At 33.6% G+C, this 19,025-nt stretch overlaps 1 protein-coding gene across 1 annotated transcript in view; it reads right to left on the bottom strand.

The window, feature by feature from the left end:
- CCDC73 (coiled-coil domain containing 73) overlaps nt 1-19,025 on the bottom strand; it is a 122,871-nt gene that overhangs the window by 88,585 nt on the left and 15,261 nt on the right. The window contains exons 2-3 of the mRNA XM_076002050.1: nt 10,156-10,308; nt 135-206 (exon numbers count right to left, since the gene is read on the bottom strand). Of these exons, the coding sequence (XP_075858165.1) occupies nt 135-206; nt 10,156-10,293 (210 nt within the window). The 5' untranslated portion in view covers nt 10,294-10,308. The remainder of the gene's footprint in view (nt 1-134; nt 207-10,155; nt 10,309-19,025) is intronic.

The raw sequence follows: 19,025 nt of genomic DNA, 5'->3' as shown, positions 1-19,025 counted from the left end.
CTTAAAACTTTATTTAAAATAATGCATTACCCCCAAATATGTTAGAAAATGTAAAAATTAACTTTGCAATAAGGATTAGAATATACTTTAAAATAGATGCTAAACATCCTAATCTGAAGGGAAAAAATACTTACCTTTTGCCATTTAAGCTCTTGCGTCTCCACAATAATTTTACCAATTTGCTCTTCATACTGAGTTTCTGCTTCCTAAGTCAAAAAGAAAAATGTTATGAAAATTAGACTTTACAACCTCCAGTTTCACCAATCAGAGAAAGAAACAGTATCCTCTTACCCTTACAACAAGAAAGAAGCTAGACAAATTGCAAATTAAATGGACAAATCCATGATAGAACTGAGGTCCCAGATCTATCAAATACCTCAAAATCTGGGTAGAGACAGGTGTCTGGAGGGAAAAATAGAACCCCAACATTTGTTTACCTAGGACATAAGCCACTGAGTACCAGTAAGAAGATTGATTCAGCTAAAAGTCCTTAATAAATTACTAAGAGCAAAATGTGGGCTACTACTGTAAAAATGTGAATCCCTTGGGGGTCCCCAAAATATGAAAGTTTGTACCCTCTAGCAGGCTTTTCTTCTAAGAAACCCACCAAGTGCTTACAGGGAAGGTTGGGAAGAATCCCGAGAAAGCTTCTCCCTATGGTACTGGCTGTACAGGGGAAGAACAGTCATGAACCATCTTCCCTATTATCCCTACAGAACAAAACTTAATCTGCAGGAGAAGGGCAACAAAAACTGTAGCTAGGGACACTAGTGCAAAACCTGTGCATGTGGGCAGGGGGACCACAGTCCCCACTGAAAACTCTGTCTAGACACATCTGTCTTCCTTTCCCCTAAGGAACAAAAGCTTTACAAGAAGAGCAATAAAAACTACCACCACCTGAGAGCACTTGTGGAAACCCACAGCAGCTGGGAGGAGGATGACTGGAAAAACAAAGCAACAACAGTTCTATCATTGGACCAGTGGCAGGAATACATGCTAGGCCCAGTATTACTTATGAAGGAGGGACCAAAACACTCGTGAAGAATTTATCCCGAGACTTGGGTTCACCTAAGACTGAGGCCTACAGAGAATATCAGAGAATGAATGCCCTTCTTCCCTATCCTGCCACCACCACCTCACCAATAAGCATAAAGTAAAAACAAGAGGGAGATACAGCTGGGAGAGTTACAAAGACAGATTTTCTCTGGGAAGTAGCACAAAGGAACACTCAAAGTCAAGTGAAAAGGCCCAAAGCCAAGCAGTCATTTTAGAAAAACTCTCTGATTTTGTTTAAAATAATGTAATATTCCTGAATTAGCCCACACCATAAACATAAGTTTTCACTAGAGAAATCTGAAAACTTTAATAGGCAAAGTTGAAAACTGCCTGGTTTGAATGTTGAAGGTGTGCTTCAGCAAACATACATAGAGCCCTTCTGCAAAGACTAGAAGATTTTTTTCTTTTGGTTCTAAGTGTTTAGGGAAATCTGTCACTAGTTAACCACTAAACTAACAATACAGCAACTTCAGTGGCCACACACAACAAAGACTACAGACTTTCACAAATCAGTTCGGTAAAGTGACTAAACAAACAAAGGACAATAATCAGCAACCCTGGAAAGGGGGAAGAATCTGATTTCCAGAGTTGCTTACATACACAAAATACAGTTTGCAACAAAAAATTACAAGACATGCAAAGAAATAGTAAAGTGTGACCCATACACAGGGAAAAAATAGAAACTTAGGAAGCCCAGACGTTGGACTTACTACACAAAGACTTTAAATCAACCATTTCAAATATGCTCAAAGAGCTAAAAGAAACTATGTACAAAAAAACTATAGTCATTAAAAAGATAATAAATAAATGCTATAAATAACTTTATACTCATAAATAAGACAACTTACAGAAATGGGCCAATTCTTCAAAAATTACAAACTACGAAAACTCAACCAAGATGACAGACGATCTGAATAGCCCTGTAACAATAAAGAAACTAAATATCTAATTAGAAACCTCCCTAAAAAGGAATCTCCAGGCCCAGGTGGTTTCACTAGAGAATACTACCAAACATTTAAAGAAGAATTAACATCATTTTTACACATCTCTTCCAGAAAAATGTAAGAGGATGAAACAAATGCCAACTGATTTTATGAGGCTTGTTTACCATACTACCAAAACCGGACCTAGCTGAGCATGGTGGTGCATGTCTGTAGTCCCAGCTACTCAGGAGACTGAGGCAGGAGCTACTCAGGAGGCTTGAGCCCAGGAGTTTAAGGTTGCAGTGAGCTATCATGACACCACTGCACTCTAGCCAGGGTGACAGAGCAAGACTGTCTCAAAAAAAAAAAAAAAAGAAAAAGAAAAAGAAAAAACCCTTCCGAATTTAATCTTCATATCCTCCAAAATTTAGAAAACCATTCAAAATCATTTAACCTACGTTAAATATGCAACTACATTCTGATTATTCATTACAACATTTCAAAATAAAACTAGAAATTTGTTGAATGAAAAACAAAAGAATAAGAATTGCTTTTGAATGTTCTAATATTAATATTTTTCTATATCAGAAATCTTTATATTAAATCAAGTCATGTTAAAACAGTGGTTTAAATACTATTGGGAAAAAGATTTTTTAAAAACATTAACTTCTAGCCTATCCCATGAATATTAGAGATAATTATCTTGAATACTTTTAAGCTAATCAGACTAAGAAACTATTTGGAAAAGTGATTAGTATTTTCTTACACAACATAAGAGACCAATTTGAACAATTTCGTAAGAGGTGGATTAAGACTTTGAAAAGGAATGTAAAAGTGCCCACTTACAGTTTGGGCTATTTGGACGTGTGCCTGCTGTATGTACTATGTCCCTAAATCTGTTCAGGGTCAAGAATTGAAAAGGCCTGACCAATACACAGCCCATCTTGTAAAACTACAGCCTGAAGCAAGCACTTTAAAAAAAGCATGACACTTTCTAAAGGTTACAAAGAGTAAATAAACCATCAAATTACTCCTCTTTTATTGTTTTTGTAAAAACACTTAAATCCTTGTGGTCCTAAGGCATCTAATAAAAAATAAACACTTTCAAGATTCTATATTCTGGGATACTTTATTGAAGTTAGATAGAATTTTCTTACTAAATCTAATATAGTTTTTCTCATTGACAATTTAAAAGGAATTTTTATTAATAACTTTTTTAAGCTGCTAATGGACAGAAGAAAAAAATGAAAGTTCTAATAAAAAGTTTAATGATTTTAATAGAAAGCATAAATTAATAAAATCCTAATATAGAAGTATATTATAATGCTATTTTTTGGCAATGTGGCTAACTCTCGTTTTAACAGTTTTCCATGTAGTATAAAGACATATTAAATATATTCTACAAATCATAATAATCAGAAAGGAGTATGATTCTTCTTATAGCATTTTTAATTTTATGGGCCATTGAAGGGCTGCTTAATGTTATTTACCACATATTATACCATTAATTACCCAGTTTTCCCTCACAACTTTCTTAGAAAATTATTGTTATTTTAGGCTACCCAAAATCCCATTGAGTTTTATTTATTGCTAATTTAGAATTCTAAAATTTATTCCTATTTAGATATTTAATAAATGTAATGTGCCCTTTCTCTGAACTATCATAATACTTTGCTCATAAGTCTATTATGATACATAATACATACTATGTGATAGTATAGTTATGAATTTACATGGCATGTAGTACATAATAAATTTTCAATTCTCTTAATGCATAGACTGAGAAATGATTTGTAAAATGTTATCAAATGAATGCATATTTTAAAAGCCTAAAAGCTTTCTGGTAGAGGTCCTTTATCCCCATTGTACAGATAATTTGGCTCAGAAATATATTTTGTTTAAAAACTTTCAACCTACTTCCAATTTTTAGAATCTGATAGATTTCATACTGCAATCTGGATTTCTAGTTTCTCTTCAACAACTGAAAGAGCTGATAGCACAATACCCATTTTTCTACCTGGCATGGCAGCTGTAGGTTGAACTGAAGATACAGGCTTTTCAACATAATCCCCACCCTACTCACATCACATGCCAACTACCTGTATCCTGACTGGAGCTGAGTTTGTTACTCCTGCGCTATTATTGTTCATCCCTACTCTTTATCAGTAAGTCTGTGGATCTATCTGATAAGGACATTTATCAGTAATGGTGTCTAACTTCTAAAATGCACACATTGTGGATTCAATATAAAGTATTTTGTTGATTAGGACTGTTAATTTGTTAATTACTATTAATTTAAAACATTCCATTTTTTTCAAGTACTAACATTATCAATTTAGGTCCACAAGGAAAAAAATGAGTAATGTGCCCTCTCTCTTTTGTCAATTACTGTATAGTTAAGCAGGAAATACACTTTAGTAGAGTAGGAAAAGTCTTTTTCTCTGACTTTACAGTGGTCCCCCCTTATCTGCAGGTTTGCTTTCCAAGGTTTCAGTTACCCACAGTCAACTGCTGTCCAAAAATAGGTGAGTACAGTACAATAAGATAATTGTAAGACAGAGGCCACAATCACGTAACTTTTATTACAGTATATTATTATAAAGGTTCTATTTTATTATTGTTGTTGTTAATCTCTTATGTACCTAATTTACAAATTAAACTTTATCATAAGTATGTATGTATAGGAAAAAAACATACTATACATCATATATGGTTTGGTACTATCCAAGGTTTCAGGCATCCTCTGGGGGTCTTGAAACTTATCCCCTGAAGGGGTAGACTACTGTATTTTGTTGTCTTATTTACTTATAAAACACTTAACTGTGTTTTGCTCATTATAACTAAAGTCATTTTGAGATCTAACCCATTACAGTATAGCTCAACTGTGTTGACTACGTTATTCATTCCAGGTGATTTATTAGATATATTAATGGAAGAGTATTAAACAAGAAATAAGAGATCTGAGTACTAGTTTCTTAAAGTCTCTGGGTTTTAGGTTAGCCTAGAAGCTATCTCAGGTCACTTCCATCTCTAACACTATACAATTTCATGATCCTGCAAAAAGAATGATGATTTAGAATACATCTCCAAGATCACAGAGAGAAGGGAAGCATAGAGAGGTGATGTTGATAATCAGCATTTGACAGCTGACTAGAAGGTAAGAAAATGAGGCAGATCTACCAGCAGTCTTATGGGGATAGGCTTAGTTAGTGTTCAGGGCCCACCAAGGAAGTGGAATGCTGGCAAATATCCCAGGATTTTAGGTAAAACCCCAAGCAGCTATACTCTTGGAGTAGAGAGTAGAAATAAACCAACCCTCACTAAGATGGAAACTCGGCCTCCAGTCAGGTCAATCTCTCACTAGTAAAATTATCTGCCCAACACTAACTTCCAGAAAGAAATGTAAATCTCTCTAGAGAAAGATAATACCAACCAAAGCCTCAAATTTCCTTTTTTCATGCACAAAGTCATTCATTCAATCAAAATTAACCCTACATTCCAGGAGATAAGATCAAATGACCAAAATCGAGGGGGGAAAAAAGACAATACAAATGGATTTACAAGAGGTCCATATGTTAGAGTTTATTGGCATACACTTTAAAATATATGTGATTAATATACTTAAATTACATGAAAATGAACTTCAACAGGGACTGAAAATTATAAATGAAGAACCAAATGGAAATTTTAGAACTGAAAAATACAATGAATAAAATTAAGAACCCAATATATTGACTTTATAACAAACTGATGAGAGCATTAAGGAAATGAAAGGACAAGAGAAAATAGCCAGTCTGAAACATGGAGAGAGAAAAAGACGGAAAATATAGACAAAAACTCAATAATAATATAGGAGATTTTAACAAGACTGACAAAGTTGATCAATATAATTCATCAATGCTAGAATATTTACCAAAATGGATTGCATGCTTGGCCAGAAAGCAAATATCCACTTATATTAAGTGACTGAAATTATATAGAGCATATAGCTCATATAGTAGAAATAAGCTAGAAACCAATTTTTAAAGGTTAATAAAAAGTAAAAGAAAATTCCCAGATTTTTTTTTTTTTTTAGAAACAGGGTCTTGCTTTGTTGCCCAGGCTAGAGTTCAGTGGCATCATCACAGCTTACAGCAACCTCAAACTCCTGGGCTAAAGCGATCCTCCCACCTCAGCCTACCGAGTAGCTGGAACCATAAGCATACACCACTGTGCCCAGCTAATCTTTCTATTTTTGGTAGAGATGGGGTCTCGCTCTTGCTTAGGCTGGTCTCAAACTCCTGACCTCAAACGATCCTCCTGCCTCTACCTCCCAGAGTGCTAGGATTACAGGTGTGAACCACCACACCCAGCCATAATACGTTTTATATTAAAAGAAAAAATATATAAACAAATATTGAACTCTAGTTAATAATATGCATACTAAAGTGTATAACTTCCAACTTACTTGGAAATGCATCAAAAAATAAGATCAAAGACAAACGGATATATATGAGATCAAGTATAGATTCTAGATGATATATGTATATTAGATTCCTATTACTGCTGCAACAAATAATGAGAAACTCAGTGGCTTAAAACAATTCTATTACAAAATTATTCTATTATCAAATTTATTCTCTTATAGTTCTGTAGGTCAGAAGTCCAAGGTACCTGCAGGGCTGCATATCTTCTGTAGTCTCTGGGAGAGAATCCATTTCCTTGCCTCTTCCAGCTTCCACCTACATACATTCCTTGGCTTTCAGAACCTTCTTCCATCTTCAAAATGCCAGCAGCATAACATCTTCAACTCCCTTTCTCTCTGACTACAACCCCTTCCTCCATTATCACATCTCTTTCTCTGACTCATTCTCCTGTCTCTCTCTTGTAAACAGCTTTATGATTCTTATGAGAATCAACATCTGGGTCCACCCAAATAATCCAGCAAAACCCCTCCATTTCAAAATTCTTAATTTAATCATATCAACAAAGTCCCTTTTGCCATCCAAGATAGCATATTCACAGGTTCTGGGGATTCTGACATGGACATCCATGGGTGCCATTATTCTGTCTACCACAGTGGGTATATGGATTATTTACTATGAAATTCTTTCACCTATTAGTCACCTATTATGTATGTTTGAAATTTTCCTAATAAAATGTTGGGAAAAAATTAAAATCCAGGAATGTAGATAAAGTGTTGCCATCGGTGTAAATGTGAAAAATAAAAACAATCTTTTTCCATGAAAGAGAGAAATTTTTTCCCGTTTTTAAGAAGAAAGCTTTCTTTTCAACTAGGAATTTCATTGAAGGTAGCATATATTCTTTTTTTTTTTTTTTTTTTTTTTTGAGACAGAGTCTCGCTTTGTTGCCCAGGCTAGAGTGAGTGCCGTGGCGTCAGCCTAGCTCACAGCAACCTCAAACTCCTGGGCTCGAGTGATCCTTCTGCCTCAGCCTCCCGAGTAGCTGGGACTACAGGCATGTGCCACCATGCCCGGCTAATTTTTTCTATATATATCAGTTGGCCAATTAATTTCTTTCTATTTATAGTAGAGACGGGGTCTCGCTCTTGCTCAGGCTGGTTTTGAACTCCTGACCTTGAGCAATCCGCCCGCCTCGGCCTCCCAAGAGCTAGGATTACAGGCGTGGGTAGCATATATTCTTACATGTGATTATTAAAAACACTATTTCTCCTCTTCCAAAGATAATGTCTAAAAGTACTGAAAATGGTGCAGCATTTGATATATCAGGATAGGCTTTCCTATAATATAGCCTCTAACACAATTAGGCCATATCAAACCCTGGTAATAGAATTATTTACCTTTATTATTTTTTATTTCAATACACTTAGGGATACAAATTTTTTTTTAACATGGACAAATTGTATAATACTGAAGTCAGGGCTTTTAGTGTATTATCACCAGAATAGTGTACACTGCACCCAAGAGGTAGTTTTTTTATTTCTTATTCCCTCCAACCCTCTGCCTTTCTTAGTTTTCAACATCCATTACACCACTTTATGACCATACATACCCTTTCTTCAGCTCTCACTTATAAGTAAGAACATGTGGTATTTGTTTTTCCATTCCTAAAATATTTTACTTAGGATAATGGTCTCCAGTTCCATCCAAGTTGCTGCAAAAGACATTATTTCATTCCTTTTTATGACTGAGTGGTACTCCATGTTATATATACCACATTTTCTTTATGCACTCATCAGTGGATGGGCACTTAGGCTGATTCCATATCTTTGCAATTGTGAATTGCACTGTAATAAACATTCAGGTGCAGGTGTCTTTTTTATAAAATGATTTCTTTTCCTTTGGGTAGATGCCCAGCAGTGGGACTGCTGAATCAAATGATAAATCTATTTTTAGTTCTTTGAGGAATCTCTGTAGTGTTTTCCATAGAGGTTGTATTAGTTTACATTCCAACCAACAGTGTATAACTGTTCCGTTTTCACTGCCACATGCAGAAGAATGAAACTGGATCCCTATCTTTCACCATATACAAAAATTAACTCAAGATGGATTAAAGACTTAAATATAAAACATGAAACCATAAAAATTCTAGGAAAAAAATAGGAAAAACTCTTCTGGATGTTGGTCTAGTCAGAGAATGTATGACTAAATTTGGCAACAACAAAGCAAATACAGCAACAACAAAAATAAATAAATGGGACTTAATTAAACTAAAAAGTTTCTGCACAGCAAAAGAAATAATCAACAGAGTACACAGACAACCTACAGAATGGGAGAAAATATTCACAAATTATACATCTGACAAAGGACTAATATCCAGAATCTAAGACAAATCAGCAAGAAAACAATCAGCAAGAAATCTAAGACAAATCAGCAAGAAAAAAAAACAAATAATCCCACCAAAAAGTGAGCAAAAGAGATGAACAGATTTTCAAAAGAAGATATACATACAAATGGCCAACAAACATATGAAAATATGTTCAACATCACTAATCATTAGGGAAATGCAAATTAAACCACAATGAGATACCACCTTACCCTAACACTGTTCCTTTGTTAACCTAAAATTTTTCAGATTTTTATAAGAAGATTATATTTTTAAGTTGGAAATATGAACAGACTAAAATATAATGTTTAAAACAGAATATTAAGTGTTAAATAGTGGCATAAAGTTATTTTATTTAAAGGTAACATTTTAAACTAATTTTATAAAAATAGTTCTTTGTAATACTTATCTAAGATACCATTTTTTAAGTAGGATTTCATCTTTAAACAGACTTTTGTTACACTAATAAGTAGCTTTATATAAAATGAACATTGTAATATTTAAATTTTCTTATTATAACAATAAATTTCAACATTTTATATCCTAGAACAGGTTCATATTATAATAAAAACATTTCAGATCTCTCACTTGTAGCTTATTTTCAGGATGTCATCAAATTCTACTGATTCTTCTTTCTGCCTATTCTGTTCTATCTTCACAGTCATATATAAGTCCTAGTGAACTCACTCCTAGATCATTATTGCAATAGATTTATAGTGTATTTTCTTTTCTCCAGAATCTTACAAGCTCCAATCCATTCTATACAGTTAACAACATAGTTTCAAAGTTTTCAAAGTTTCACATACCTGTCTCAGAAATGAAACACTTTTTAAGGTGATTTGCATAATATAGATCTCCTGCTGAAATCAACATATTTTACAATTTTATACTATATATATCCTTTTTAAAAATATCAGTTATGACTTTTTAAAATAAGGATATTTCACTCTTTGAATCCAGAACACTTGCTACATACATTTATTTTGTCACTTAATCATTTGCTGCCTTATTTCATTATTTAATCATTTCATAGGCACCTCTATTATAACTTTAACAAAAACATAATCTCCCCACAAGCAGTTCCTTTTCTAGTATCTAACTATAGTACAATCTGTGTATTTCCAGTGACTCAATAAATACTAGTTGACTTATCAAGTATTAACAATCTAAAATTTCCTGTTTTATTTTTTGCTTTAGTTTCCAAATTCTTATTTTCCATTCCCTGATCATTGACTTAATCTGTCCTATTTGCTTTTACTTCATTATTTGGACTGTATATTTTCTTTCTAAACAAGAGGGGATTTTAGGTCTTTTTTTCCCCTTGAGAAACAAAATAACTGAAGAAAATCAACTTCTCTTATTAAAAAAGCATTTAAAAAAAGGAGCTTACCCTTCTCATACGCAACTCTTCTAATGCTTCCAATAAACTTGTTTTGAAATCTAATAGCTGAATAGAAAGCAATGTCTCTGAAGAACTTTGAAGAGTAAAGGTAGATGATGATGACTCAGTCTTGAAATCATCCTCCATGTTAATATTTATATCCTGTAATATAAAAAGGTTTTAACCAAAAAAATCATTTACCTAGGTTTTCCAACTAAAAGGATGGTTACCATAAAAATGCAACAACCTATATCCCATAATCTTCCAAGTTCAATACCAAATAACAGTTTTTGTTATCACTCTTACTCTAACATTGATACAAAAAACACTCAGCAACAATGGTCCTATTCTGTTTCTCTATGGCTGCAGCCTTTTCTGGTAATGGAGTACCCTCAAAGTTTAAGATTTTCTGCTTCTACACACCAGTCTCCTACAGGCTGTGTTCATAATCTTGCAGGCAAGGCTTGGCCCTTCAGTGATTGATTCATGCCAAAGCTGGATACACATTCTGCTTCCTAAACTTTGCCTTCACATAAAGCTACTTTGCAAGGATGATGGGTGATGTGAATACTAATTAACAGCAATGCAATCTTTTTTTTTTTTTCCCTGTTTTGAGACAGAGTTTCACTCTGTTCCCCTAGCTAGAGTACAGTGGCATCATCATAGCTCATTGCAACCTCAAACTCCCGGGCTCAAGCAATCCTCCTGCCTCAGTTTCCCGAGTAACTGAGACTACAGATGCCCACTACCACACCCGGCTAATTTTTCTATTTTTTTGTAGAGACAAGGTCTTGCTCTTGCTCAGGCTGGTCTCAAACTCCTGACCTCAAGTGATCCTTCCACCTTGGCCTCCCAGAGTGCTAGGATTACAGGCGTGAGCCACTGTGCCTGGCCATAAAGCAATCTTTAAATTTAACAAAGTTGGAAGAGGAAGCCTGGGAAAACTGCCTTTTATTAAAAACCAAGGGACTTAAATAACTTTCTCAACCCAGAAAATGTAACCTATGGCCTTTTTTTTAGGTTCATCCATGTTGTCACATGTTCATGGTATGAATTATTTTTTATTTATTTATTATTATTTATTTAACCACTCGTTGAAGAACACTTGAGCAGTTTTCAGTTTGGAGCTATTATGAATAAAGCTATTATGAACATTCATGTACAAGTCTCTATCTGAACATAAGTTTTCATTTCTTAGGGATACATGCCCAAGAGAGCAAGAGCTGGGTTGAATGAATACTCAGTCCATTTTTAGTCATAAAAGAAACTGCCAAACTATTTTCCAGAATGGCTGTATCATTTCACATTCCCATTGGCAATGTATGAGTAATCCACTTTTTCCAATTTTCTGCCAGCATTTGGTGTTATCACTATTTTTCATTTTAGCCATTCTTACAGGTAAGATATTAATAAGCATTCTCCAGAGAAACAGAAATAATAGAATGTGTGTGTGTGCGTGTGTGTGTTTACATATGTAGGGAGGGAGTGTGGGGAGTGAGGGAGAAAGATATGTGAAAGAGTTACATACATACACACACACACACACACACACACACACACACGAGGCAGAAAAGGTTTATTTTAAGGAATTGGCTCACACAATTGTGGTGGCCAAAATCTTTATGATAGGCTAGCAGGCTGGAGACCCAGAGAAGAACTGATATTGCAGCTCAAGTCCAACACCAGTCTGGAAGCAGAATCCCTCCTTTCTTGGGGAATCCTCTTTTGCTCTTAAGGTCTTCAACTGATTAGATGAGGCCCACCCACATTATGGGGAGTAATCTGCTTTACTCAAAGTCTATTGATTTAAATGCTAATCACATCCATAAAAATACCTTCACAATGTTATCTAGACTGGTGTTTGACCAAATATCTGGGTACCATAACCTAGCCAAGTTGACACACATAAAATTAACTAACACAGGTGTGAATGCAAGAAACTTTCTAACAGGAAAACTTCCATTCCTGAAAATGATAAGCTATGTTATTTGAACAAACCCTCCTATTAAAAACTAACAATCCTAAATAAAATATTTCTAAATCTTCTTAAAAGTATTAATGACCTGAAAAGATAATAACAAATTATGAAGCCAAAGTCATTCTAAGAGAGACACAGAACCAAGAAGTAAACTGAGAACAAAAAGCCTTCTTTACCCTGGGGGGCATCTGGTAAATGAAGCAAAATTAAACTATGGCTTTGCTAGACTCTGATTTAAGAGATATGGAATTCAAAGTTAGGGCTTGCCAAATTAGGGAGTCTAATAAAAGTCACACTATATTAAATGGAATTCAGAAGAGTTAATCTCTCAGGTAAAGTTGAACCAAAAGTAACCCACCTTGTACAGGAGAGTTGCCTTAGCATCAAGCAAATAAAGTATAAGGAGAAGAAAAGGGAGGGGAAGACAAAGAGAAGAGAAAAAAGTCTTATCTCAGAAAGTTGTAAAAAACTTAATTTTGTATGAATTTATTAATAAAAGTTGCTTATAGGATGATGAAAGAAACCTCAATCTATTAATATAATTTAAAATGTTTCAAAATTGGTAATGCACATAAGAATCTTGTAGAAGCAAATGAAAATTTCTTCTAGAGGAATCTAACTTTATTCTAGGTACTGAAGGAATCTTCACAAGTAATTTTTCAAGGATAATGAGCAGCACACAAAGATAACCAGGCATGAAAGGAAACATAGCATTATGAGAACCAGCAGAAAAAATAGATAATAGAAATAGACACATGCATACTACATAATTTGACATTATGACACACAGACTATAAAACAATTATGTTTACTATATTTAAACAAATAAAGTCAAGCTTGAAAACATCTGCAAGAAAGAGGAGATTTTTAAAGATCCCAGTGAAAGTTCTAGATATTCATTAAAATATATGAACAAAAATACATAACTAAATTGGTATGTTTGACAGAAGACTGAACAGCTTGAAAAAAATTTTTTAAAAAGAGAAAGAGAAAAAAGATCAGGTAAAGTAACTAGAATGCAGCCAGGAGTTTAAAAAATGGGAAGTATAAATGAAAGGTTATGAAAAATAGAAGATAAAGTGAGAAGCCATAGTACATTCCAGAAAGAAGAGAGAAATAAAGGGGCAAAGACTATATTTTAAAGAGCTAATACCTGATGATGTTCCAGATCTGAAGAAGAAACAAATATACAAATCAATAATCCCACTGAATTGCACAATTACAAAAAAAAAATTGCACAATGGATAAATCCACACCTATGATAGTAAAGTAACCCAAAGTAATCAGAAAAAAATCTTAAAGTGGCAGCAGCCTTCTCAAAAGCAGTATTTGAAGCCAAAAGTCAATGAAATGATATCTTCAATGTGCTTAAAAGAAAAATGCCAACCTAGATTACTATACCCAGCAAAAATAACTTCCAAGAATAAGAGAGAAATGACATCAGCAGGAATGAAATTAGTAAGAACCTCCAAAAATCCTTTCCTCTATAAAAGCAAGTGAGAACACTGGAAAGCACTGTCACAATCAATTTTTTCAAGTTCTGAAAATTAACCAAAGACTTACAGCAATCCAGGGTATTTATAGAGAAAAACAGACAAGTCTAGGTAAAGTATGGAAGCTTTGTGTTGTTTTAATTTGCCCTCTCCCCAGATCTATAAGAGCCTTGAAAACCAATGACCCTACAATCAATGGCATAGCAGCCACTAGGAGTTAAAATGGAGTTGGAACACCTCCAAACCCCTATTTCTAGAGAATTGTTATTAACTGACCTGTCTGGTGGTTCTCTAGAAAACTCCACTCACTAATCTTTATTTAACCTGACACAGAGTTCATCTAGTGAGAACAGCATTTTTCCTCAGAGGCATCTTCTGAAGAAAATTACTGATGATTGTTCATAATTACAATGACCTGAAGCAAAGATAACACTTGGAATGCACAACAAATAGACAAAAAAATTTAAAAGGAAAATCCAGGAAAGGAGACATACATAGGTGCTTTGAAAAGTTTTGACATGTTCCTGGGACTCTAGAATGCTACACACAGGGGTAGTGCTGTGCTTATGCTGAGGAAAGACTTGAGAAGGTCCTAAACTCTCACCTCTGGCTGACTTTTTGGCTTTGCACAATCAAGCAGTGAATATTTATTTACATGTCAATAGGCAGATTTGTAAACTGCCTGCCTATGCATTGAGGGCATGCCTCAACATGCACAAAGAGCATCTCAGCAAAGTCTGGAAGATTCATTGGTTGTGCAGGCATCAATGAAAAATCATTAGCTGATCCCCACTAAGCTAACCAAATAAAGGCTTCAATGATCACACACAACAAATACAGACCTTAAAGAATTAGAACATAAGTCACTAAACAAACAAATAGCAGCAACAACAACAGAAACAACAAAAACAAAAAGCATCAAGAAATAAACCTTGTGGAGAAGGAAGAATCTCGTATCTACAGTTGCCATATTACATTCATTACATTTTAAATACATGGTTTACACATTGTATATTATTTTAAATGTCCAGTTTTTTAAAGAAATTATGAACATGTAAAAAAGAAAACAAACCCAAGAAACTATAGATCATACACAGGAAAAGAAAACAGTTAATAGAAACTTTTCCTGAGGAAGACTATATGTTACATTTACTAGAAAAAAAATTAAATCAGCTACTTTAAATATGTTCAGAGAACTAAAGGAAACATGCTGAAAGAACTAAAGGAAAGCATGAGAGCAATGTCTCACAAAACAGAAAATAACAATAACAACACAGGACCAACTTTTAAAAAAATCAAATAGAAATTATGGAATTTAAATATAATAACTAAAATTTAAAATTCACTAGAGGACTCAGCAGCAGATTTGATTTGACAAAAGAAAGAATCTGCAAACCTGAAGAAGATAGGTCAATTGAGATTATCCAAATAGAGGAACAAAAGGGAAAAGGAATGAAAAGAAATGAACAGAGTCTCTAAGACTTCTGGGACCACATCAAGCATACCAATTTATGCATCATAGGAGTACCAGAAGGAAAGGAAAAACAGGAAAGAATATTTGAAAAACTGACTACAAACATCCCCAATTTGATGAAAAACATTAATCTACACATTCAAGAAGTTTAACAAAGTCTCCAGGTAGGATAAACTCAAAGAGATCCACACCTAAACACATTATAATACAATTGTCAAAAGGCAAAGACAAAAATAATCTTGAAAGCGGTATACAGAGAAATTATTTGTCATGTTCAGGAGATCCTCAATAATATTAACAGCAGATTTCTCATGAGAAACCATGATATGACATATTCAAAGTGCTGTAAAAAAAGATGAATCAATATCCAGTAAAACTATCATTCAAATGAAATAAAAATTCCCATATCAACAAAATATTCTCAGATCACTATGACACACAGACTATATGTGTGTGAAAAAACTGAGTTAATATATCACTGACATGCCCTACGAGAAATACTAAAAGGTGTGTTTCAGGCTAAATTGAAAGGACACTAGACAGTAACTTAAATACACACAAAGAAATAAAGAGCACAATAACTGTAACTATATACGTAAATATAAAAGACAGTATAAATATATTTTTGTTTGTAACTCTTTGTTTTATAACTCTTTTCTCCCCTGATTTAAAAGATAATGACAAAATGCAATAGTTATAAAACTGTGTTAATAGGTTTATATATACAACAGCTACTCATGTGTTATAACTAAAATTAAAAAAATAAAAATAAAAAAAAAAATAGGTTTATATGTATAAAGATGTAATTTGCATGTCAATAATAGCACAAAGGAGGAGGGAGGGAATGGAGCCATAGTGAAGCAAAATCTTTATATACTATTGAAATTAAATTGGTATTAATTTGAACCAGATTGTTAAAAAATAAAATGTTAATTGTAATCATAGGGACACCACTAAGAAAATAACGCCAAAAAAAAAAAATGTAAAAGAAAATACAAGGGAATTAAAATGGTCATGGGAAAATATTTTTAACACAAAAGAAAGCAGTAATTAAAGAATGGAGAGAAACAATAAGACATATAGAAAACAAATAGCAAAATGGCAGATATAAATTCTCCCTTATCAGTAATTACTTCAAATATAAATGAATTAAGCACTATAATCAAAAGACAATGATTGACTGAATGAATTTAAAAATATAACCTAAGTATATGCCATCAACAAAAGACACATTATATATTCAAAACCAAAACACAGGTTGAAAATAAAAGAACAGAAAAAGATGTATCATGCAAACAGCAACCAAAAGAGAGCTGGCGAAACTATACTATTATCAGGGAAAAAAAGACTTTAAAACAAAAAGTGCTACTGGAGACAAAGAAGGACATTTTTTAATGAAAAGGGGTCAACTCATCAAGAAGATGTAACAATTTTAAACATATATGTACCTAGAACAGTCTGAAATTACATGAAGCAAAAACTGACAGAATTAAGAAGAGAAATGGATAATTCTACAATAATATTTGGAAACTTCAATATCCCACTTTGTATAATGGATAACTAGATTAGATAAATGATCAACAAAGAAATAGATGATTTAACAATACTATAAACCAACTACACCTAACACATCTATAGACCTCTCCACCCAACAGCAGAATACACATTCTTCTCAAGTGCACGTGGAATATTTTCCAGGTTAGACTATACACTAAGTCAAAAAACAAGTCTCAGTGAGTTTAAAAGTTTGAAATAATAGAAAGTATGTTATCCAACCACAATGTAATGAAATTAAAAGTCAATAATATAAAGAAATTTGGAAATTTCACAAATATGTAGAAATTAAACAACAGACTCCTAATTAAGCAAATGCATCAAAGGAGAAATCACCAGGGATACCTATATTTGGAAAATATATTTAGATGAATTAAAACAAAAACATAATGTACTGAAGCTCATGAAATGCAGCTAACAGAGTGCTTAAATTTATAGATCTAAATGCCAATATTAAAAAAGAAAAAAAGATCTCAAAGCAAAACTTAACTTACCGCCTTAAGACACTGGAAAAAGAAGAGCAAACTAAACCTAAAGCATACAGACGGAAGAAAATAATAATGAAGATTAGAGCAGAAATAAATGAAAGAATAGGAAGGCAAGAGAAATCAATGAAGAAAAAAACAGTTCTTTGAAAAGATCAAAAAAATTGACAAGCCTTTAGCTACACTGATCAAGAAAAAGACAAGATTCAGATGACTAAAATCAAGGATGAATGAGGGAATATTACTACCAAATTTACAGAAATGAAAAAGGATGACAAGAGAACATTATGAACACTTGTAGGGCAACCAACCAGGGAACCTAGATAAATGGACAATTCCTGGAAACAAATTAACTACCAAAACTGACTCAAGAAGAAACACAAAAATTTGAATAAACCTATTACATCCAAAGAGATTGAATTAGTAATCAGAAAGTTTCCCACAAAGTAAAGCTCAGAACCAGATGGCTTCACTGGTGAATTTTACGAAACATTTAAAGAAGTAACACCAATCCTTCATAAAATGTTTTCAAAAATAGTAGAGAAGTGAATACTTAACTCATTCCATGAAGTCAGTATTACCCTCATGACAAAACCACACAAAGATATCACAAGAAAATAAAACCACAAATCAATATCCCTTATAAATAAAACAGACACAATTCTCAAGAAACTACTACCAAATCCACAAACATATAAAAGGAATTATATACCACAATCAAATGAGGTTTATCCAAAAATAAGAAGTACAAAATGAGATCCTATAGTCACATTCAAATATCTTGCTTATGAAATTGAACATAAGTGAACTATCTATTCCAGTCAAAAGAAAAAAAAGTCAGTTTGGATTTTTAAAATTCTAACTTTCTACTGTTTACAAGACACCAATATGAAACATAAATATACAGATGGCTTGAAAGTGAAAGATTAGAATATGTTTTTTTCAAACACACACAGTTTACCCTAAAAATACCATAAAGCAAATATCAACAAAATTTCAAAGGATATAAAGCATACAGATACAACCAAATCAAGGAATCAATAAAACAGAATTGAAGAATTATAAGCCAATATAGTTCATGAAATTAGATCCAAATTCTAAACAAAATAATAGCCTACTGAACCTGACAATGGATAAAAATAATATATCATAACCAACCTGGCTTTATCACAGAAACGTAAGGTTCATTTACCATCTCTTACCTATAATCCCGGCTACTTGGGAAGCTGAGGTGGGAGGACTGCTTGAGGCCAGGATTTTGAAACCAGCCCGGGCAACACAGTGAAACTCCATCTCTAAAAAACTTTTTTTAATTAGCCAGGTGAGATGGCACAAGCCTGTAGGCCCAGCTACTCAGGAGGCTGAGGCAAGAGGATCTTTTGAGCCTAGGAATTCAAGGCTACAGTGAGCTATGATTGTACCACTGCATTCCAACCTAGGCAGGAGAGACCCCATCTCTAAAGAATGACATAAATAAATAAAAACAGAAAATCAATTAAACGTAATTTTCTACATTAAGATGTTAAAAGAAAAAAATTAAATGATAATAGATTTTTAAAAGCATGTAAGGCCTGGCACTGTGATTCACATCTTTAACCCTAGCACTCTGGGAGACCTAGGTAGGAGGATCACTTACAGTCAGGAGCTCAAGACCAAGGTGAGCAAGAGCAAGACCCTGTCTCTACAAATAAACAGACAAATCAGCCAGGTGTGGTGGCACACACCTGTAGTCCCAGCTACTTCAGAGGCTAAGACATGAAGATTGCTTGAGCCCAGGAGTTTGAGGTTGCAGTGAACTATGATGATATCACTGCACTCTAGCTGGGGCAGCAGAGAGACTCCATCTCGAAAAGAAAACAAACAAAAAAAAGTTAAGTAATTTATCATTACCTAAT

This window comes from Microcebus murinus, chromosome 4, assembly GCF_040939455.1.
Source record: "Microcebus murinus isolate Inina chromosome 4, M.murinus_Inina_mat1.0, whole genome shotgun sequence".
Lineage (NCBI taxonomy): Eukaryota > Metazoa > Chordata > Mammalia > Primates > Cheirogaleidae > Microcebus > Microcebus murinus.
Note: the sequence above shows the minus strand (reverse complement) of the source record. Positions and strands in the feature narration are given on the sequence as shown.